Here is a 23,321-nt window from a genome sequence, read left to right as displayed (position 1 = left end):
TTTATTTTAACTATGCCTTTTATTTCACTCAAAGGGGTTGAAAAGATGAAAACTTGGCAGTTTGGTTCCCAGTCAACTGGACACGCAAACAAAGAAACAAAGCCTCATTCCAAAATGTTGTTTAATCCACTCTGAAACAAACAAAAAGATTGGATGAATCTGCATCTACGTTTCAGATTTTTCTTTTTTGGTAGCATTTTCAAGCGCTAAATCGAAACGTGCCGCCGTTGTTATGATTGTGTTTCAGCAAGTGGATTTTATATTTTGGAACAGACTTCCATTTTTTTTTATTTTTTTTTTTTACATAACTACGGTCGTCCACTACTGTCTGAACAAATAACATCCACACTTTTCTACATCTACTCGGCTACAAATTAAAGTCAGTCAGGATTTCCACTGTGTGAGGCTACACAGAAAGCAGCTGTTGTTTTGCTCTCTTTATGTTAGCATATATCTTTGTATCCTATTCTCTATGACCTGAGATGTCAGTTCTTGTTTAGAAATCTCTGAAGACCCAATTCCTCTCCTGTCCGATAAATAAATACGTTATTATTCACAATAATGAGTCAAGTTGTAATTCACAGTACTCAGCTGAGAAGTCGTATGTTACACTTGTTGCCTCATTCGAATACATATCTCTGTCAGCCAGTAATACAAACACAGTGCCTCTGTATTTACAAGTCCAGTACATTCCTATCCCACTGTAGCAGGCACCTTTAAGTAATTGTGACATCTACAAAAATACAGGAGAGTGGGTTCTGGCACGGAGAGGCTGTCAATCTGTAAACTACACAGTTATCTGACCCGATTCCTACTGGAAAATGTTATCTCAACAAAAGAGAACGATATCAAATAAGTCAATTTATCTCAGTAAAACTCTTGTTTAGATTCATTAAACTCAGACTGAGGTGTTGATTTCTATTCATTTAGATTATCCTGGATCATTCAGTCTCTCCAAAAAGTCCAGTTGGCAAATGTCAAACAGAGTAAGGTAATAATAGCAGAAAAAAATCAACGTCAAAAAGAAGGCAATGAAATATCTGGAGAAATTGTGGTAGGGGAATGTAAAATTCTGACTGAGACTCTTAAAGAGCTGCTGTGTACCACGAGCATGGCTAAAGTAGTGCTAGGCTAATGTTACCAAAACAACTGCAGCTTTTTTCAATGAACTTAGCTTAATGGCAACGGGGGAGGACAAAGCAAAGCATGTGGTAATTATTACTTGTCTACAATAGTCTCCCTTTTGCACAAGACGTAAAAACCCTTCAAGGAAAGTTTTGATCTCTAAACATTATGCTGCTTACTGACTTAAAAGGTACATTTTTGTCTGACAAAATGTAGATTTTTATTTTTTATTTTACAAAACCGGACATCACATGGAAGAGCCAATCAGTTTAGGCCTAATATTTTAGGATTTAGGATGTCCAGTTTTGTAGTGCTCTGACTTTCCAGTACTGATTTTAGCCAATTCTGATTCCGTTGATATAAAATAAAACCACAAGCAAAATGTTTCTCTAGCCTTCCTAACACAAAAAGTCATTATTTAGATGACATAAGTTTTAAATTTTTAAAGCAAAAGATTCCAATGTAGAGATTTTTAAGCCTCTTTAGAATCTTATGTTAGCAGTAAACATGTCTAGCATTACCAAAATGGCAGTCTTACTTTGTTTTTCCTAGATCATGTAATTTTTTACCTTAACCACTCGAAGAAAAAACTGCCAACGTTTTAAAATCTAGCATGTTGAATACTAGACAGAGGCTAAAACACTCCATACAGCATTCCTGTTATCTGCTGAAAGCAGTTCTCTCTCTCTCTGTTGCAGGATGATTGATCAACAAAAACGTTTTTTACATTTAGAAGAAAATACAGTTTCATTCCAAATATCTTACACCTTTTGTTTTTTCTCAAATTCAATTTTAAACGCAGCAGGAAAACTGAAAGTAGCTAATTTTGAATGATCTACCACACAGAACAGTGTTGTTACTCGACCCGCTAGCCCTGACTATTTCTGTAACCCAGCTTACCCTAATGGTCTGCAGAAGCGTAGAACTCTGGGTTGACCAGCCTCTCCGTGAGAAGAACCCTGCAAGTCGTTGCATTCAAAAGCAAAAGAAGCTGACCAAGACAGGGGGACCTTTAACAAGGAGAAAAAGCTTAAAAAACTAAGTAAAGAAGGGTGAGGGTTAAAGTGTTGAAGAGATAATGGGATGCTGTGAGCAAAGGCTGCCGCTTAGGAAGGTTGGACGGGGTGGGGGGGCAAGCAGATACAGGTTGAACACGCGTCAAACATCATAGCCCTGGCCTGTGTTTCCCATTGATACACACTTCCCAGCAAATGGCTGATAAAAAATGGCAAACAGATATCAGGATTTGGTCTACAAGTTTTTTTTAAAGGATATACTGTTTGAACTTCATCTGCCTTACTGCTTGTATCTATAGCCTTCATAGTGCAATGATCATAATTAGACTAAAGATCAAAGATGATCAGAGCATTATGGTGGTTCAGGGAAACTGCGGTCTAAAACATCAGGCACATTTTGAACTTCTCACGTCCCGTCAAAGTATGCTACGATACATCTGGCAGCACCAAAGTTAGCCTCTGTGGTCGATCTGGCGGTCTCCAAGGAAACCAGCGGCCTTTTTTTTCATAATGGAAGGCATAATTTATATAAAGACAAACAACCATAGATAGAAAAAGAGATATGTCCGTGGAAAGGCGCCATGGTATAATACGATGTAATCAAAGAAAAGTCTGTCCCTTCGGCCGTTTGCTTACGGAAGAACAATGACAGAACCAGTGCTAAAGGTAGAACAAAGCGGTGAAATGTGAGCTACAAACGCCTGCTCAGGAAGGCAGGAGTCTCACGTCAGAGGAGGAGGCAGTGGGAAGAGCTTTTTAACAAAAGAAGGACATCAGAGAGAGCTTAGCTGGCATGCTAAAGGCGTTTTTTGTTGTTTTAGGAACAAAAGGGTTAATCCCATAATGTTTTCCATAAGGGTTTCTGATTTAGCTGATGGGGGGAGGGGGTTGTTGACTTTGAGGCCAACGGGGCAGTCAGAAGCTCTCAGGCTCCTCCAAGAGACAGGGCTGGGTGGACAGAGGCACCAGGGATGGGGACAGGCTTCGGAGGCCCACCCCCGGGCGAAAGTTGAGGTCCGGGGTGGGAAGCAGGGGTTTGAGGATGCTGACGAGGCAGAAGGCAGAACCGCTGTTTGGGATGAAGTTGACCTTGTTGCGGTCAGGACACAGGAAGGGAGGGATCTCTTCCAGAGGTTTGGGCCTGGAAACACAGGGACACATAAAGGCTTTTTATCACTCATTTCATGATTATTCCTATGGTACAGGTTACTGGTGTATGATCTACTCACATGGACTCCTCAGACACTCTGACCTTCTCACAGCCCTCTGGTGGTTCTCTCTTGAACATGTAACTGTTGTTGGGTCTGGGAGAGGCGGCGTATTTGGGCAGTGGGGAGCACGGACTTAGCTCTGGATGCAGAGAAGGGTTGCAAGAAGATTTAGCTGCACACATGCACAAAAGGTTCCTGCACGTTTTACATCTCACAAATCATGGGATACATTTTTTATAGCCCATTATTTAAGTATGAATGATATAGTTCGGAATGAATTGTAACAATTGATACAGTTGTAATGCCTTAAATATGGAACCAGCAATAACCAGACGATGGATGGATGGATGGATGGATTGAAGGGAGGAGGGAGGGAGGGAGGGATGGATGTTGGACAAACAGAATAATTGACGGATGAGTATATGAATGGAAGACAAACTGAATGGTGGATGGATAGACTGATATATGGACAGATGGGAGTACACAACATGGAGACAATAAAATTGGGAGTAAAATCTTGAAACAACTATTTTTCCACACTTTTTTCAGACTGGTTCAGAACATGGTACACACTGTACACACCAAGCTCTAGTGGATGGCGGTGGGTTTCTGGTCACAACTCACCTTTGTCCTCGTAGGGGCTGCCTCCAGCCGTGTCGTTGAGGACGCTGAGGTAGGAGGGGGAGATGGAATCCGGGCGGCTGCTGCAGTTGCTATGGTTACCACTCAGGCCACCCCCTGATGGAGTCTGTGTATCGATGCTGCGGGTGCTGCTGCTGCGCCGATGGGGGACTGGTGGGGGTGCGCGGTGGCCATCGGGGACATCCTGTGGCTGCAGAAATAGGTCACAATAACAGTGTTGCAGCAGCAGCTTAATCACCAAACCTTCAATGAATGGTTGATCGTTTTCTGAGTGACGGACGCTTTGATTTAGAAAAACTCACAACAATAGTCTCTTCCTTCTCAGGAGTGTCTCGGATGATGATGCGTTCAATCTCCTGGTTCAGACCCTCCACGCTGTTGCGGAAGCGAGGAGCCGAGGATTTGGATATAGGGATCGGTATAAGAATGGTCTTGGGCATAGGCGACTGCACAAACACGAGGAAGAGTATATTTAAAAGCAGCAGTTAAGTTGACTTCACCACTGCATAGTCTTCCTCTCGACAACATTACTGACAAACTACATTGTTACAGCAATTTACAAAAACCAACAAATGATTATTGCCGTGACAACAGACACATTTAGGCATTAAAAATGCTCTTACTGGACTCACCAAGAGCATATTTTATCCCCAGAAGACGAGTTTTCAGATGCATCATGGTTATTATGAATATGAACTTGTATGCTTAAACACTTAAAGAAGTTGACTGAATTCCTGTCAATACACAATAACGTAAATCTATCATTTGAACGATTTTAATTGCCAATTTAAAAATTCTGGGAAGCCTTTTTGAACGAATCCCTGATTAGTTAACTTTAAAGAGTGATTAATGGGTTAATGAAATGAGTCTTTTTAGTCTGTCATGTTTCTTATCACCTGACCAGGCTGGTGAAGTCTTTTGACCCAGAGGTTCTAATCTCCGGTGCAGCAGTCGAGTTGAAGAAAATCTGGCCAAATTGCCTGGTAACCTTGTTACTTGTTCTTAGTTTTTGCATACAGTTCCTGCAGAGAGTTGTTTAGTTAGTTTAGTCCACCCCTCTGACATGCTCACTCAGTGACTCTCTTAAAACACCCCACATGGTTCTGGATTCAACGTGAGGAGCCTCAACTAAACTCGGGGCTGTCGTTTCACAGAAGAGTTTGATTGATGCTTTTTAGTAGCTGTAAAATTTGGGCAATGAACACTAGGGGGCACAGTTGACACATCGAAAGCAATAAGACCCACCTGTAATCCTGAAGTTAATTATAGAAATGAGGAAAATTTGCCTAATCTTAACCTTCACTTGACTCAGTTCACTAGTTGAACTGACATTTCGAGTAATCAGAACTGTGTCTAGGTCCCTATAAGGCAGGTGATTTTACCACTTCATCATTTCAGACCTTTTACAGTTTTTGGCTGTTTTTTTACCTCACTTCTTTAGGTAAGAAATCGTGGCTATATGACATGATGTGATATGTATATAACACACTTAGGTTTGACAAAGGATCATAATTTGTCATATTTCATGAAAAATGACTGTCCCAAACAGGTAACAGAACAACCAACGGAAATATGGTGTTAAAGTTTTCAGAAAATATTATGCTTAGATTACTTAGATTAAATAATATTAAAACATGTTTAATTTCCAAGAGACATATACTGGTTTGCTTTAGTTACGTAATGGGGACCATCTGATCTGGAGTAGTCCCAGAGTTACACAAGGACATAAGAAAAAAGTACGACATCCTGACACAGATCAAGCCCAGATCCTCAGAGATGAAGTCATTGTACTTTCAGTCTACATCAGACTGTCTCTGATGATCACCTGTGACTGGATGATGGCATGGCTGCCATTGAACGGGGACTTGCGGTCCTTGTCCCTCCGATGGCGGCTGCTGCGTTTGCTGCGCTGAAGCTGCTGACGCAATTTGGCAATCTGGAGAAGTTTTAGAAACAATAATATTAACATTAATGTTACTACAATCCACACAGTTGGATCATAGATCCTATAGCACCGTAAATGTGCAAAAAGCGACAAGTAAAAGTAGGACACAGACCTCCTTGAGTTGGTCGGTGCTCCCACAGGAGGCCGAGCGTTTGTGAGAGCCCCTCCTCCTCTCATCTGCCCAGGCCCTGGGGGTCTGAGATGTATGCAAGCGCCAGTGAGAGCAAAGTCTCAAACACGTGCATTGTTTAAAATCATATAACCACAAACAATATTACTATTTGTAATGATTTCCCTCAGGGTTACAAGAAGAAACCAAAGATGTCACAATCATTTCTGTAGATTTATGTGACGTTTGTTTAGAAATCAAAAGAAAAACGCATCCAAGCTAAAAGGAAACTGCTGTTTGTCCTTTCCAGTGTATTGATGTGCTGTTGCACAAATATCCTGCAGGTCCTCTTGCATCAAGAGTCTTGTTCAAAGTCTGTCACCAGGTGACAAGGCGAGCAGCTTGATGATGCAACCGTCTGCAACCTCCCTGAACCTTGTTGTATTTATCGACTGACTGACAGTCACATTTTGTCTTGAAGCATAAACAAGCACAAACAGATCCGTGCTGCTTCACCTCCTATCCGTACCAATTTATAGGAATGTTTTGAATGCATCTAAATCAAGGAACTGTTCCACTTCAGCAGACGCTCAATGAGATGAAGCTGCAATTAAAACTCCTGTTTCCTGTTTGTATTTTCTATACAATATACAGTGTCTGGCAAAAGTATTCATAACCTTTGAACCTTTTTCCATTTTGTTACTAAACAGCCTCAAACTTCAGCGTAGTTTATTGTGATTTTATGTAATTGATCAACACCAATTAGAACATTGTTGTGATGGTTAAAAGAAATGAACTTTATGGGGTGTCGTGACCACAAACATGGAAAAACAACCCGTACCCCCACCATCACCCTCACCTGCGTCGCTTTGTCCCTCATGTAGGGAACGTGTTGTTGCTGGCTGTCGTCCTGAGGCCAGGGACCTGTCAGGTGAGAGCCAGCGAGCGCACCCTGTGAGGGCCACAGCTGGGCGCGATGGCGGGAGACGGCGAGGAGAACGAGGAGGGGACGAGCTCAGAAGGTCTGGAGGCTGACGCCGGAGGAGAACCGCAGGGAGGTGCAGATGGTTAAGGCCACGGTCTAAGGGGCAAAGAAAAACCATCAGAGAGGAGACAACATGAGGTAGGGAGGCTGAAAAATGCAAGCAACGCATTTGTCTACACATGGTAAACAATCAACAGACACACAGCTGTCCTGATGGATAAGCTTGTGAATGTCCCATGTCGGTATGTCTAGGTTTATCCAAACCATTGCTGGGCAGAACGGATATACCCCCCAGGGTAATGGCATTAAAACAGCTTTAGACACAGGAGGGGTGGGGTGGGGACATGGAGGTTTGGCTAACTGACCCAGATGGAAGTTACTGCGGGTTGTTCTCCATGGTTTTGTAGCATGGGTCCTCGCAGGCTCAGCATTGCTAAATTATTGACCTATATATAAAGGTTTATTATGCATGCCTGGGGATTTAAAAAAAAAGCATCATTAGACATGTTTCACATCATGCTCTCTCAATGCTTTATCCAGAATGAAGTCTGAGTTTATCAACATATTGATCTACAGTATAAAATGACTGCAGCTTTGATTTACATGTCAAAACAGCTTTGCTTGGCTGTGCAGGTCCTGGAGCTAAATTTGGAGGGAGCCTTGACCAGCAACCCATCACAGTTGCTAGGGAACGGAGGGACTTAGTGATCTTTATTAATACACAGCAGCAAGAATGTGTGTGTGTGTTTTGGGCATCAGCTCATCCAGACTTTAGCCTTTTCATGTTTCTTCAGTACACAGCAGTAACCTGATAGTAGTACTTCAAGTCAACAGAGGAGTAAAGAGTCTCATTTTGCTGCTGTACACTGCCCTTTGTGACAATCTGTCCAACATCAATTTTGACCTATTTAAAGAGAGTGCTAGAAAGCCTCTAACTTTCATTAAAAAAAGACAAAAAACAACAGGAGGTGGACTTAACTGATATGTAAACAGAGTACAAGGTAAGAACAAGACACTTAACAATAATAAATATATAAATTGATAACTTGAATTTGAACATTTTCAACCGCACAGTGACCAGCCAGCAGGAACTCAAAAAAGCAGAGCTTTTACCAAACAGTGAATGCACCATGCCTAAAGGCTATTAGGCATGCGATCAACACACAACACTCTTCTGTGTGGAGGCTGCTACTGAGGGAAGAGGACTCAAATGTTTGCTATATTTTTGCATCAGTAATTTTTTTTAAATTAAGCCAGATGATCCTCAGAGATGTAAAAAAAAAAAGAATTTTCTAGGAAATGCCTGTGGTTCATCCAGGCTGAGAACAAAACTTTCAGCAGATAACAGGAGGGTTGAACTGTTTTATCTTTTTGAGCTCCTACTATAAATAATCATCCAGACAGCCACGCCCAGGACCAGTACCTTCTGGTACAGCTCCACCGCCATAGCATGTACTGCCTCAATATACCAAGGTATTGAACTCTAAATCTTTTTATCATACCATCCCTGTGCTTTAAAGTCCTTTTTATTGAGGTTTACGATAGAGGGCTGGAGCAACTGTTTATGCACACTGCTAATCAGCTGGCTTACTCTAGTTTCCGCCGCTTACCTAGCACTCGTATTAAGGTAAGGTAGGTTTAAACCACATTAAGCGAACTACAAACAGTGTGTTAAACAGCTGACTGCAGATGCTTCCAGAGCAGCTAATATAGGGTTGTTGTGGTATTTTATAAAAAGGTCTATTAAAAAATAATCCTAAATTTATTCTATAACTTTTTAAGTTTTTTAGGTCCATGCATGAAAATCAAAATAAATAAATGCTATAAATAACATTATCATTACAGTTATAAGCAATATTTTATATTATTGTAAACAAAAAACAATCATGTCATCCATTTTTGTTTTGAAGGTTTTTACATGAATTCAGGAAAACTGTTTTTTTTTTTTTTTTACTCATTTATAAAGAAATCATTCATTTCCTTTCACCTCTTACTGCTTCCACAGCTAATCTGCATGCATGATGGTTCTGTCATTAACAGACATCGTAAAGCAAACCCAGAGAACACCTAGAGAACATGCCAATTAGACGCCTGAACTACATTTGAATGAAATACATTGCAATGCAAACGACTAAATCCTAAATCAGTTGAAATGCACGGTGTGTAACATATGGCTGCACAGTGCAATGTAGGCCACTTTTGTTTACATGGAGACAAGCGTGCAACCCATTCCCACACATCAGCACTAAAACATAATACACGCTTGGCAATGTTGTTCCCCTTTAGTCAATATGATAATGATGCATGTAGACAATAATCATAATAATCATAACGATAATAATAATAATAATACGCTGACCTGCAGAAAATGAATGCAGCAGAGCATGGAGCTCAGCGGCAGCCCAGCCCCTGTTTGCCGCCGCCTGAAGATGCTAAAGAGGCGGAGGAAAAAGGCTGAGCAGGCTGCAGGCTTCTTCCACACAGAAGCAGGCAGACATGGAAAGGGTCAAAGCACGGCTTGGTATATAAAATGGTAAGATGAAAGGTGTCAGTATGGATGGCGTTGGTATGACACTGTCTCCCCGTCGTGGTGGATGGATGTTTCCCCCCCCCCCCCCTCCTGGTAGGATTGATGCGACACCACAGATCGCGCGGCTACCGGTGGACCATCTGGTCGATGGGAAAAATGGGAATAACCGGAAGAGTTGGCTGCGCAACAGGTGCGAGGGGTGCTGAGAAAATAAGTGGCGAAGAAAAACAATAATAGAGGAAGAGAAAATACAGAGGAAATAGAAAGAAGAAGGCGGTGATGCTGGGCGAGCCTGGTTGACACGACGGGAGAAGGGACCAGTGTAAAGCTCACTGGGTAAACAATTTCACTTCCGGTGATTCATTTCAAAGTAAAAATGCAGTGCTATTCTCAACAGGAGCTGATTTCGGAGTCTCTGGTTGGTCCTAAAACATTTGGCAGCACACCAAATTCACTGTTCAGAACTTACCGGGTACTATCCTGGAACTTTTACTTTTGTACTACTTTCCCAGATCTTACCAGTTTTGCAGAACAGTTATTTTCCTGCATGTCATTTACTGAGAACTGTGTATTTCCCAAAAATTTAGAGGATACTTTCCTAGAACTTTCAAGAGTCCACTTGCCAGTTAATTTAGCAGAACTTAGAGGTTATTTTCCTACATTTCCCCAGCGCTTTGCAGGAACATCTCAAGACTTGTAGAATACTTTCCTGGATCTTCCCAAGTACTTTCCAAAAATATACCTCTCCATTCCTTGTGGCATATATTACCTCAGCAACAGTAGGGAAAGAATAGAGACTAATATTAAGGAATCCCATTATTCGTTTTTACTTCTTGAATGAGTTTTATAATCCTTTCCATTGTTTTAACTTGCAGCCATGTTGATGGGGTGATGTTTCCTGACAATCAGACAGGTGGTATTGCTCATTAAGGTTTGCAAGCTCTCTCTTCAAGCTGCAAACTCAATTTAATGAGGTAATTTATAAAGGGATTTGTTTTAGAAATTTGAATAAGATGGTTTGATTTTGTTTCCTTCTACATTATAATAAACTAAAAAAAAAAAAAAAAAATGCATCTGATTTCCTTACAAAGACAGAATTTAATCAATTTTTGAATCAAAATAAAACAACTAACTGCATCATGTTTTTGTCAAGTTTGTAAAATAAATTCTGTATTAGGCTCCCACAAGAATACATCTTTGGTACACCACGTGTTAGAAAAAAAAAATCATTTTCTATTCTATTAGAGACGGTTTCTGTAAAACTCAACAGCGGTCTTTACGCTTTTAACGTCAAGTCGGCGCATTTCCGGTAGTGTTCCCGCTGATTTGACGCAGCCAGAGGAGAGCTGTGACGTAGCGCTCCAGTACTGCGCCGCTCGAGATGATGCTGCAGTTGCTAGGGGCGCGAGGAGCAGACGGCGAGGCGGTGAGAAAAACAAGCGCGGGGAGGGAAATGTCTCCCTCTAGTGTCTTCTTTAGGGAGAGTGGTTCGATAGAAACCCCGGACTGTTGTTGATGGAAAAAAACTAAAAATAAATTCAAGCGGGTTTGAAAAGGAAGAAAACGGAAAAGGGAGAGACGCAAGTGTTCCTGTACCCCACCGTGTCTTCTGTGGGTTTCAAAAACAAACATGGCTGCCAAATTATGTGGGAGTTGAAATTAAGTTCACAGTGCGTGAAAAAGTATTTGGATCCCTACAAATTTTACACTTATGTTTTTGACCGTTTGGCTAATTTTCAGAGATAACCTTGAAACAGAAACAGCCTGGCTCTGGTACTGTGCAAGCAAAAGTGCCCCACTTGTTAAATCATTAATTAACCAATTAACCACTTTTTGGTGCAGTTTCACTAGCCACACGTGTAGTATCAAGAAATCAGTAAAATATAACTTGACAACACAAAATAGTGACTCGGAAGCATTCAAATTGAATTTGAGATGCAACAAGATTCAGGCTTTGACAATCTACTGAGAAAAAATGTTTAAATTCCATGTTCTGCTTGTAGTGCCCTAAATATATGTGCATCATCTCAAACTAGAATCTCATTAAAAAAAAGTATTTCAATTTAAAAAGTAAAACTCACATATAGGTGCATTACAAAGAGTGATATATTTCAAGTTTTTTTTTATTTTTTATATTGATGTCATCTTACAGCTAATGTCCACCAGACAGTCACTGACACTATTCATATGTCAGATAAGACAAAGAAGGTGTCTGTTCTCAGATTGGTGTTTCCAAGCATATTACTGGAAAGTTGGGCGAAAGGAAAACATATGGTTGAAAAAGATGCAAAATCAACATGTATAGCCACAACCATACTACATCCAAACAATAAAAAAATAAGAATTTTAATCCAGTAAAAAGGGGTCTACTTAAAAGTATGTCCACATACTGTCCAGCACCAGATATTGATGCTTTCCGAGTGTTAACATTACACATAATAATCGCAACTTAAGTGCATAATACAGTATTCACTCATTAACTGGTTGGGGCTCCTTTTGTATTAATCACTGGACCCATGTGGGGCATGTTTTGTCCAAGGTTACATAGCTTTTTCTCCTGCCACAGTTTTTCCTTTCACTGAACTTCCCATCAATATACACTGATCAAAAAAATAAAGGGAACACTCAAATAACACATCCTAGATCTGAATAACTGAAATATTCTCATTGAATACTTTGTTCTGTATAAAGTTGAATGTGCTGACAACAAAATCACATAAAAATCATCAATGGAAATCAAATTTATTAACCAATGGAGGCCTGGATTTAGTCACACACAAAATTAAAGTGGAAAAACACACTAGAGGCTGATCCAACTTTGATGTAATGTCCTTAAAACAAGTCAAAATGAGGCTCAGTATTGTGTGTGACCTCCATGTGTCTGTATGACCTCCCTACAACACCTGGACATGCTCCTGATGAGACGGTGGATGGTCTCCTGAGGGATCTCCTCCCAGACCTGGACTAAAGCATCTGCCAACTCCTGGACAGTCTGTGGTGCAATGTGACGTTGGTGGATGGAGCGAGACATGATGTCCCAGATGTGCTCAATCAGATTCAGGTCTGGGGAACGGGCGGGCCAGTCCATAGCTTCAATGTCTTCATCTTGCAGGAACTGCTGACACACTCCAGCCACATGAGGTCTAGCATTGTCCTGCATTAGGAGGAACCCAGGGCCAACCGCACCAGCATATGGTCTCAGAAGGGGTCTGAGGGTCTCATCTCGGTACCTAATGGCAGTCAGGATACCTGGGGCGAGCACATGGAGGGCCGTGCAGCCCTCCAAAGAAATGTCACCCCATACCATTACTGACCCACTGCCAAACCAGTCATGCTGAAGGATGTTGCAGGCAGCAGATCTCTCTCCACGGTGTCTCCAGACTCTGTCACGTCTGTCACATGTGCTCAGTGAACCTGCTTTCATCTGTGAAGAGCACAGGGCACCAGTGGTGAATTTACCAATCCTGGTGTTCTCTGGCAAATGCCAAGCGTCCTGCACGGTGTTGGGCTGTGAGCACAACCCCCATTTGTGGACGTCGGGCCCTCATACCATCCTCATGGAGTCGGTTTCTAACCGTTTTTGCAGACACATGCACATTTGTGGCCTGCTGGAGGTCATTTTGCAGGGCTCTGGCAGTGCTCCTCCTGTTCCTCCTTGCACAAAGACAGAGGTAGCGGTCCTGCTGCTGGGTTGTTGCCCTCCTACAGCCTCCTCCACGTCTCCTGGTGTACTGGCCTGCTTCCTGGTAGCGTCTCCAGGCTCTGGACACTACGCTGACAGACACAGCAAACCTTCTTGCCACAGCTCGCATTGATGTGCCATCCTGGATGAGCTGCACTACCTGAGCCACTTGTGTGGGTTGTAGAGTCCGTCTCATGCTACCATGAGTGTGAAAGCACCACCAACATTCAAAAGTGACCAAAACATCAGCCAGAAAGCATCGGTACTGAGAAGTGGTCTGTGGTCCCCACCTGCAGACAACTCCTTTATTGAGTGTCTTGATAATCACCAAAGATTTCCCCCTGTTGTCTTTTCCTTTTGTACAACATGTGAAATTAATTGTCAATCAGTGTTGCTTCCTAAGTGGACAGTTTGATTTCACAGAAGTTTGATGTACTTGGAGTTATATTGTGTTGTTTAAGTGTTCCCTTTATTTTTTTGAGCAGTGTATATTGGATACAGCACACTGAACAGCCAGTGTTTTTTTTTTAGCAATGACCTTTTGTGGCTTACCTTCCTTGACAAGGTTGTAAATGACTTTAAATTGAAATTTTGAATATTTATAACCAAAAAATAAAAATGCTTGAAATACACCAGTGTGTAACGAATCTATATGAGCTTCAGTTTTTGGAACTGATCTGAAATTAATGACCGAGAGGATCCTGTATGTAAACATTTGTCAGGATAGCAGCTTTAAGCTCAACTCTAATACGTTTTAATCATCATTAAGCATTTCATTTTTTTTCCTATTTTTTAACAATACAGAAAAGGTCATATCATATTAAGCAGAGCATTATTTCATATATTTATTGAGATTTCTTCCATAATGACTTGAAAGTGTTTACAGAAACTGTACCAAGCAGATGCATAGCAATGGAATCCATTGAATGCACAACAGAATTTCATAAAAAAAATAAGCAAATATTAATGCAATACACAACTTTTTTTTAATACAAATTACAGACTACAAAAACATAAATGAGATTTTGTCATATGCCCTGAAGCAGCGCTGACAGTACAGAATAAGGATAAGTATGACAAACATAAGCACGCCTGTACAGGCTGTGACGGCTCTACATACCTTGCAAAAGTATTCAAACCCCCGACTTTTTACCTATTTTGTTACATTCCAACTTGTAATTTAAATGGTTTTTTTGCACTTTTTATGTGATAGATCTGCACAAAATAGGTTGGTGAAATGAAGTAGGAAATGCCCTAAAAGGTTCTGGTGCAATCAGTTACCTTCAAAAGTCACATAATTAATGAAGTCCACTTGTGTGCATTCTAAGTGTCACATGATCTGTCAGTATAAACGTGGCATTTCTGAAAAGTCCCAGAGGCTGCAAAGCCACTAAGAGGCACCACACAATGAAGACCAAGGAGCTATTCAAACAAGTCAGGGACAAAGTTGTTGAGAAGTACAAGTCAGGGTGGAGTTATAAAAAAAAAAAACTATCACAATCTTTGGGCTTGGCTGGAGTTTTAAAAACTTTCCTTCAGCAAAATGTGGTCGCTGTTTTTCCTTCCTTACAGACCTGGTTGCAGCAGGCGGCTGTTTGTCGCCCTCACATCAAGGCAGGAGGGCGATGCATGATTGATGTCTACTGTTTCTATAAAATAAATCTTAAATGTATCTTTTCAGCCACCAAGGAAACATTTATGTCTGGCACAAACCTAACGCACCCCATCAACCCAAGGACACAATACCCACAGTAAAACATGGAGGTGGCAGCATCATACTGTGGGAATGTTTTTCAGCCAAAGGAACTGGGAAACTTGTCAGAGTTGAGAGAAAGATGGATGGTGCAAAATGCAGAGATATTCTTGAGTAAAAACCACTCAGTCTGCATGTGATTTAAGGCTGAGGAGGTTCACCTTCCAACACTCAGATGGTTTAAGGGGAAACATTTAAATGTGTCAAAATGGCCTAGTCAAAGTCCAGACCTCAATCTAATTGACACTGTGTTGTTAAACCTGACGATCACTGTTTAAAGGCAAAAATCATCCAAGATGAAGGTGTTTGGAGCAGATTTGCCTTGAGGTATGGGCAAAAATCCCAGTGGTAAGATGTGGCAAGCTCATACTTATCCAAACCCACTGGAGCAGTAATTGCCGAAACTTTTGTAGCCATGTTCTGTAAATGAAATGGTGCAAACTCTCAAACGATCGATTTTAATTCCAGGTTGGGAGGCAACAAAATGTGAAAAATGCCAAAGGGGGTAAATACTTTTCCAAGGCACTGCATGTTTGCTGACAAAGAGCTTAAGCACGTATGTACACACACACACACACACACACACGTTGAATCAGTCATTCAAACATCATGAGAACTAGAAGCAGAAATAATATCCAGCATGCTTCTGTTATTTTTCTTTTTTAAAGTATCTGGTTTTAAACGCAAACAGCAGAATCTGGGCTTTGTGGTGTTTCAGTCAGTCCACAGTGAGGTCGGGTGATGTAACAGATCACTCCAAAAGTTTGATTCAGATGATTCTAGAGTTAAGAACACAGCAGTGTGAGAGAACCCACATTTCCAGTCTGCTTGGGTTGATTGTTCTTGTTTGTGTCCCCCCTTTAAAAACGGCTCAGAGTCGAAGCAAAAGAGAGGATTGTCATCCATTTTCTCCTCTTGAGCTCATGGGGACAGATATAGCTTGTAGATTGTTAAAATAAAGCAAAACAAAAACGATTTTGACATTTCATAAGTGCAACAAAGATTGATGTATCAAAATATGGATGAGAGAAAAAAATGGAAGCCATAAAACATCAAAAACATTAAAAAACTACATCCTATTGCACAGTTAAAAAGTATGGTACAAAAACATATACATGGTTAAAAGACAAATGGTATTGCATACAGATCAAGGAAATAATAAAAAAAAAAAGTAGTTTGTTCCGTCTTTAAGACATTAAATCTATTTTCTTTTTACAGAGCTTAGAATATATGAGCTTCACACATAGGGTTGGCCATCGAGTCTTGAGAACTGATTAGAACCGGGACTAAATTCCGATTCTCCCGGAATCATTCAAATTTTAAAATTTTGATTCCTAGCGATCAAAACTGTGGCTTAACTTAAACAAAAGAAATGACCAGTTGGCTCAGTGCAACACTTGCTGTAAGATTATATTATGCAAAGGAAGGAGCACAACCAACCTGATTAAACACCTCTGGATTCATGGTGCAGAAGTAACTGAGTGCCCCGTCTTTGACGCACTGCACCGGCCTTCTTCCGCTGCCTCTTCCTCAGGCTTCGACACTCAGCCTAGCACTGCACTTTTTTTGACCCTGCCTCTTCCTCAGGCTCCGACACTCAGCCTAGCACTGCACTTTTTTTGACCCTGCCTCTTCCTCAGGCTCCGACACTCAGCCTAGCACTGCACTTTTTTTGACCCTGCCTCTTCCTCAGGCTCCGACACTCAGCCTAGCACTGCACTTTTTTTGACCCTGCCTCCTAGAAGTACCAGAATTGAGAACCACTAGAAACCGGATTGGAAACGAGGAATCGGAGCCGGAATCGTTAAAATTCAAACGATGCCCAACCCTATTCACACAGCAATGTAAGACAGTGTTGATTGTTTGTCATCGCCTATTTAAGTTTAGAGACCACTTTTATGGAGGTCACAACTGACGCGGCTTAGAAACACTGATTTTTAGTAGGTTCAAAGTGTACGTCAGGAGTAAGAATAAATCCATTTGATTAACTGCAATGCTTATGAGGGAAAAACCTAAAGAAACCAACAAAGGGAGATGGAGCGAAATGAATGAGAACGCTGCATAGCTGGATTCCATTTAAAGCAATGCCATCAGAAAGACACAAGGTAGTCACAGACCTAATTACTGTACAAGATGGCGACACACTCCACAGCGTCCTCTTGCTGATTCAGAGCAGAGCCACGGTTTTGTTTTTTGAATTATTTTTGCTTGTCTCTGAATTCACACTTGTGTATCACTGGGCTCGTTGGCCAAGCCTCTGCCTTGCAGGTAGATGGCAGAAGTGGACTTGGGCCTATTCTCGGTTTGGCCCTGCCCTCGGGTGGACCCGTTGTTGTTGACCTCTGGACCCCGGGTGTCTGTGGAGATGACCCATGTGGTGGGTCGCCACTTTTTAAGAGAGTAAGGCGTTTTAACGCGCTTCTTGATTTTCTCTCCTGTCCCCAAGGCTGCATCAGGTCTCACCAGGCCCTCTCCTACAAGGAAAGAACAAAAACAGATTGGTGTACAGTTACTAATACAAACACTATGTAATGCATAATTATGAAATAAAAGGAAAAGTATACTCAGATTTAAATTTTGTGCGAATATTCCCCACAGCATGATGCTGCCACCACCATGTTTCACCATGGGGATGGTGTGTTCAGCGTGATGTGCATTATTAGTTAAGGGTTAACCCAGCTTTAGAGGCGGCACACATGTAAAGATTCACCTTCCAGCAGGTCAACAACCATCCATTCATTGTCTTCTGCTTATCCTAGATCAGGTCGGGGGGGGCAACGGGTCCAGGATGGAACCTCAATCATCCCTCTCCCCAGCAACATCCTCCAGCTCATTCTGGAGGATCCCAAGGCGTTCCCAGGTTAGACGGGATATACAGTCTCTCAAGCGAGTTCTGGGTCTTCCCAGAGGACTCCTCCCAGTGGAAAGTACTCAGAAAGCCTCCAAAGGAAGCGTCTATGACCTATGCGAATCAGATGCCCAAACCACCTTGACTGACTCCTTTCGATACAGAGGCTCTACTTTGGGCTCTCCACAGACGATGGCGCTCCTCACCCTACGGCTGAGCATTGCCACCCTCCAGAGGAAGCTAATTTCGGCCGCTTGTATCCGAGATCTCGTTCTTTTGGTCGTGTTCCATATCTCATGACCATAGGTGAGGGTCGGAACATAAACAGACTGGTAAATTGCGAGCTTTGGGTTTTGTCTCAGCTCTTTCCTGACCACAACAGACCAGGGCAGCGCCTGCATTACGGCAGAAGAAGCCCCAATCTGTCTGTCCATCTCCCATTTAATCCTACCATCACTTGTGAACAAGACACCAAGATACTTGCACTCCTCCACTTGAGGCAGACACTGACCCCCTACCCAGAGGAGACTGTCCACCTTTTTCTGGTTGAGAACCATGGCCTCAGACTTAGAGGAGCAGACTCATTCCGGCAGCTCCACGCTCAGCAGCGAACCGCTCCAGTGCATGCTAAAGGTCGTGGCCTCAAGAAGCTAACAGAACCCATTTAGTCGCAAGAAACAAAGATGAGATCGTGAGGTTTCCAAACCAAACACTCCCTCTACACAACTATGCCTTGAGATACTATCCATGGACACCACAAACAGGATCGGTGACAAGGGTGGAGTCCAACACGCACTGGGAACAGGCTCAACGTTTTGCAGCGAATGCGGAAACAGCTCCTGCTTTGGACATGCAGGGACTGGATAAAAGGCACCCAGATATTCCTAACACCTCCATCACCCCCTACAAAATACCTCTGGGGACACGGTCATAGGCCACAAAACACATGTAGACCGGATAAGCATATTCCCATGACCTCCTCAACCATTCTGTGAGGGATGGGATCACACTTAATAATTTAAACCTCCAGTCCCATTTACAGGTCCTTCTCAAAATATTAGCATATTGTGATAAAGTTCATTATTTTCCATAATGTCATGATGAAAATTTAACATTCATATATTTTAGATTCATTGCACACTAACTGAAATATTTCAGGTCTTTTATTGTCTTAATACGGATGATTTTGGCATACAGCTCATGAAAACCCAAAATTCCTATCTCACAAAATTAGCATATCATTAAAAGGGTCTCTAAACGAGCTATGAACCTAATCATCTGAATCAACGAGTTAACTCTAAACACCTGCAAAAGATTCCTGAGGCCTTTAAAACTCCCAGCCTGGTTCATCACTCAAAACCCCAATCATGGGTAAGACTGCCGACCTGACTGCTGTCCAGAAGGCCACTATTGACACCCTCAAGCAAGAGGGTAAGACACAGAAAGAAATTTCTGAACGAATAGGCTGTTCCCAGAGTGCTGTATCAAGGCACCTCAGTGGGAAGTCTGTGGGAAGGAAAAAGTGTGTCAGAAAACGCTGCACAACGAGAAGAGGTGACCGGACCCTGAGGAAGATTGTGGAGAAGGGCCGATTCCAGACCTTGGAGGACCTGCGGAAGAAGTGGACTGAGTCTGGAGTAGAAACATCCAGAGCCACCGTGCACAGGCGTGTGCAGGAAATGGGCTACAGGTGCCGCATTCCCCAGGTCAAGCCACTTTTGAACCAGAAACAGCGGCAGAAGCGCCTGACCTGGGCTACAGAGAAGCAGCACTGGACTGTTGCTCAGTGGTCCAAAGTATTTTTTTCGGATGAAAGCAAATTCTGCATGTCATTCGGAAATCAAGGTGCCAGAGTCTGGAGGAAGACTGGGGAGAAGGAAATGCCAAAATGCCAGAAGTCCAGTGTCAAGTACCCACAGTCAGTGATGGTCTGGGGTGCCGTGTCAGCTGCTGGTGTTGGTCCACTGTGTTTTATTAAGGGCAGGGTCAATGCAGCTAGCTATCAGGAGATTTTGGAGCACTTCATGCTTCCATCTGCTGAAAAGCTTTATGGAGATGAAGATTTCATTTTTCAGCACGACCTGGCACCTGCTCACAGTGCCAAAACCACTGGTAAATGGTTTACTGACCATGGTATCACTGTGCTCAATTGGCCTGCCAACTCTCCTGACCTGAACCCCATAGAGAATCTGTGGGATATTGTGAAGAGAACGTTGAGAGACTCAAGACCCAACACTCTGGATGAGCTAAAGGCCGCTATCGAAGCATCCTGGGCCTCCATAAGACCTCAGCAGTGTCACAGGCTGATTGCCTCCATGCCACGCCGCATTGAAGCAGTCATTTCTGCAAAAGGATTCCCGACCAAGTATTGAGTGCATAACTGTACATGATTATTTGAAGGTTGACATTTTTTGTATTAAAAACACTTTTCTTTTATTGGTCGGATGAAATATGCTAATTTTGTGAGATAGGAATTTTGGGTTTTCATGAGCTGTATGCCAAAATCATCCGTATTAAGACAATAAAAGACCTGAAATATTTCAGTAAGTGTGCAATGAATCTAAAATATATGAATGTTAAATTTTCATCATGACATTAAGGAAAATAATGAACTTTATCACAATATGCTAATATTTTGAGAAGGACCTGTATTATAAAATTGGGACCTCTATGTGACATGAGAGAGCCTTCAGAAACTCAGGCTGAATCTCATCAACACCTGGCCCCCTAGCGACAGGGAGCTTTTTAACTACCTCAGTCACTTCTGTCACAGTGATGGAATCACCTTCTCCCGAGGCTTTCTCTCCTTCATGGAGGACATGCTGCCCGGATTGAGGAAATCTTCAAAGTGCTCCTTCCACTGCCCGACAACGTCCACAGTTTCCCTCCAAAAGCAGACACAGCTTCGGATTGTCTTTGTTTCCCTTTTCTGAGTCGCCAAATGTTTTCCAGAACTTCCTTAAGGTCAACCAAACAGGACAACTATATATTTAAAAATGTTTAGGCCTAAGTCAGAGGTTGTGTAAATGAAGATTTTGTTTTATGGATTTTTATGACTTTGCAGAAAGCCTGCTAGATATGCAAAGAACATTAGATTTTTCTCTGTAAAACAAAAAAAAAATTAAAACCAACATCCTTCAACGTCACAATTATCCAGTACTTTGTGCTTATCTGTCACATCCGTTCAGATCTGATACACTGGAGTTTGTAGTTATAACATGAACAAAAAAGAGGGGCATTATAAGACATATAAATTTAGATATTTCAGATTTGCAGCTTATTCTCCGACATTCTGGCTACCTAGTTAATACTTCTGTATGTTTAAATGAGGGCTCCCCAGACAAATCTAACATTGTTGGAACAGACCAAATTAGATCATAGGACATCATAAATCTTGGTAGAGTACTTGCAGGTATTTTCAAACCTTTCTCTAACAAAATAAGCCTAAAAGCTGCTGCTGTGCCAGGTTATTACCTAAAGAGGACAGGTCCTGTGTGGTGAACGACAAGTCCAGAGAGTTGGGTCTCTCTGGTCTGCGAACTCTGGGCTGCCTGAGCAGCGCCTCTCCTCTCATAGTGACACTAGAGTCCCTCGGGGGGTCTGTTGAAATGGAACCCGACCCAGAACTCTCCCCTGTAGTCTCCCTGCTTGTTCCCGCTGCGCTGCCCTCCTCCTCTCCTCCATCGCTCTCCCCACCGCTGTTGCCGTCCCCCTGGCCGTGCCCGGTGTTGCTGTTGTTGTTGTTAGTGTTGGGCCGGGCCGAGCGCAGGGCAGCAACACCCGTGGGCGCTGGCCTGGCGTCGGACTGCTCTTCATCTCGGCTCAGCAGCGGCTCGTGCTCGTCTGGGCTGGCTGTGATCACGCCCAGGCTCAGCCGGCTATCGTCCGACCTGAGAGGCAGGGAGCCATTTTGGATTACACCTGCCCCACCAGACGCTATGGAGGAGATCCCCCCGCTGGCGTGACCATTAACAGCCCCGTTGACATGTGTGTCCTGTATAACGGGTATGTTGTTAGTGCTTGCTCTTGGCTGTCTATCGACAATGTTCGGGCCCATCGCTACGCCAATGTTCATCTTTGTTCCCTCCACCTGCCGCAGGTTGGACTTCCCCGAGCGTCCGAACTTAAACCTGAGCGAGGAGGATGAGGACTCCTTCTTGGTGGGCTTGTTTCTCAGGGGGAGACTGGACGGCCTCTTTGGCAGATTCTGCTGCTTAGGCAGGGGAAAGATAGCAGTGGGCATAGCTGCAGCGGGCTCTGATGTTCCTGTAGCCTCACTGGCCATCTTGATGAGGGGGTAGAGCAAGCTGGAACTTCCAGGGCTCAGAGGATCTGGTGAGCAGAACTGTTTTTGCGAGTGCTCCATTAGATTCTCATCAGAGCTCTCCTTTAGGTTCTTGTCCACCTCTTTAGGATCCAGCTTGGTGGTTTCCAGATCCTCCTGGGTCAGGTGTAGGCAAACAGGCACTGTGCTGGCCCCTGCTGGCCCTTCAGACTCAGAGATGATGGTTGTAGTAGTAGTGGAGGCTGATGGACTGCCTCTCAGGCCCATGCTGGTGCTGCTGCCCTCTGGGCTGGGCAAACAGGCGTTGGCTTGCTGCTGGCGTTCCTGGTTGATGGAATTCCTGTTTCGGTCTCCCGTCCCCACTCCAACTCTGCCTGTTAATGAACTGGTGGTGTCCACCTGCTGGTTCTTAGCTACACCCTCGTGCTCTTCAATGTATGAGAAGGGGTGGTCTGTGTACGGGCCTGACTTGGGGGTCATGCGATTCCTGTTAGGAAAACATAGAAGGAACAGTTGAAGAACCGCTGGAAACACCTGCCTCACAGTAACAGAGATGACCGAGTTTAAGCGTACCTCTCATTGTGCAGTGTGGTCGACATGGGATTGAGGGTCGGACTGACAGACTTGGAGCGGTCCCATATGAGAAGCAGCTCTGCGAGTCGTTCCTCAGCGCACTGTGCCGTGAGACGAGCCTCTGCGTCCTGGTCCCAGCAGTCCTCCATTGTCTCTTTTAGAGAGCGAACCGCCTGAAACACAAAGTGTGATATTTAGTATAGAGATTTAGACCATTAATATTTGTATCAGACTATTCACAAAGATGCATTAAGTTGATATACAAAACAGGGTCTTACAAATGTATTCAAAGATGATATCGGATTTTCAACCACAATCCTCCATGTGCTGTATTAGGACTTTGTGTTATTTTAGGTCTATTCTTTTTTGCAAAATAACCAAAGCTCAGTTAGATTGGATGTTGGGCATATATCAACATTAATGGTCAGGCTTTGCCACAGGTTCTTAATTGGATTTAGGTCTGGACTTTGGCTAGGCCATTCTAGCACATGAATATGCTTTAAATGTTGTCACACTGAAAGGTGGACCTGCGCTCCAGTCTTTCCTGCAGGATTGCCCTGCATCTAGCTTAATCTTTTTTTCCTGCGTTTAATACAGTTAGATTTTATTAACTAAAT

General features: G+C 42.9%; 2 protein-coding genes across 2 annotated transcripts in view; both read right to left on the bottom strand.

The window, feature by feature from the left end:
• fam117ba (family with sequence similarity 117 member Ba) lies at positions 1-8,480 on the bottom strand. Its single transcript, XM_047354730.1, has 8 exons — positions 8,417-8,480; positions 6,908-7,062; positions 6,052-6,135; positions 5,820-5,930; positions 4,297-4,440; positions 3,977-4,184; positions 3,371-3,491; positions 1-3,282 (listed from the first exon to the last, which is right to left on the bottom strand). Exons 1-8 carry the CDS (start codon positions 8,478-8,480, stop codon positions 3,057-3,059), a joined length of 1,113 nt encoding a protein of 370 aa, XP_047210686.1. The 3' UTR covers positions 1-3,056.
• Positions 8,481-14,076: 5,596 nt separating this feature from the next.
• The window catches only part of LOC124861560 (bone morphogenetic protein receptor type-2-like), a 44,030-nt gene continuing 34,785 nt past the window's right edge, over positions 14,077-23,321 (bottom strand). Inside the window, exons 11-13 of the mRNA XM_047355371.1 lie at positions 22,705-22,877; positions 21,321-22,618; positions 14,077-17,472 (exon numbers count right to left, since the gene is read on the bottom strand). Coding sequence (XP_047211327.1) covers positions 17,219-17,472; positions 21,321-22,618; positions 22,705-22,877 — 1,725 coding nt within the window. The 3' untranslated portion in view covers positions 14,077-17,218. The remainder of the gene's footprint in view (positions 17,473-21,320; positions 22,619-22,704; positions 22,878-23,321) is intronic.

The sequence above is a fragment of the Girardinichthys multiradiatus genome, chromosome 24 (genome assembly GCF_021462225.1).
Source record: "Girardinichthys multiradiatus isolate DD_20200921_A chromosome 24, DD_fGirMul_XY1, whole genome shotgun sequence".
NCBI lineage: Eukaryota > Metazoa > Chordata > Actinopteri > Cyprinodontiformes > Goodeidae > Girardinichthys > Girardinichthys multiradiatus.
Note: the sequence above shows the minus strand (reverse complement) of the source record. Positions and strands in the feature narration are given on the sequence as shown.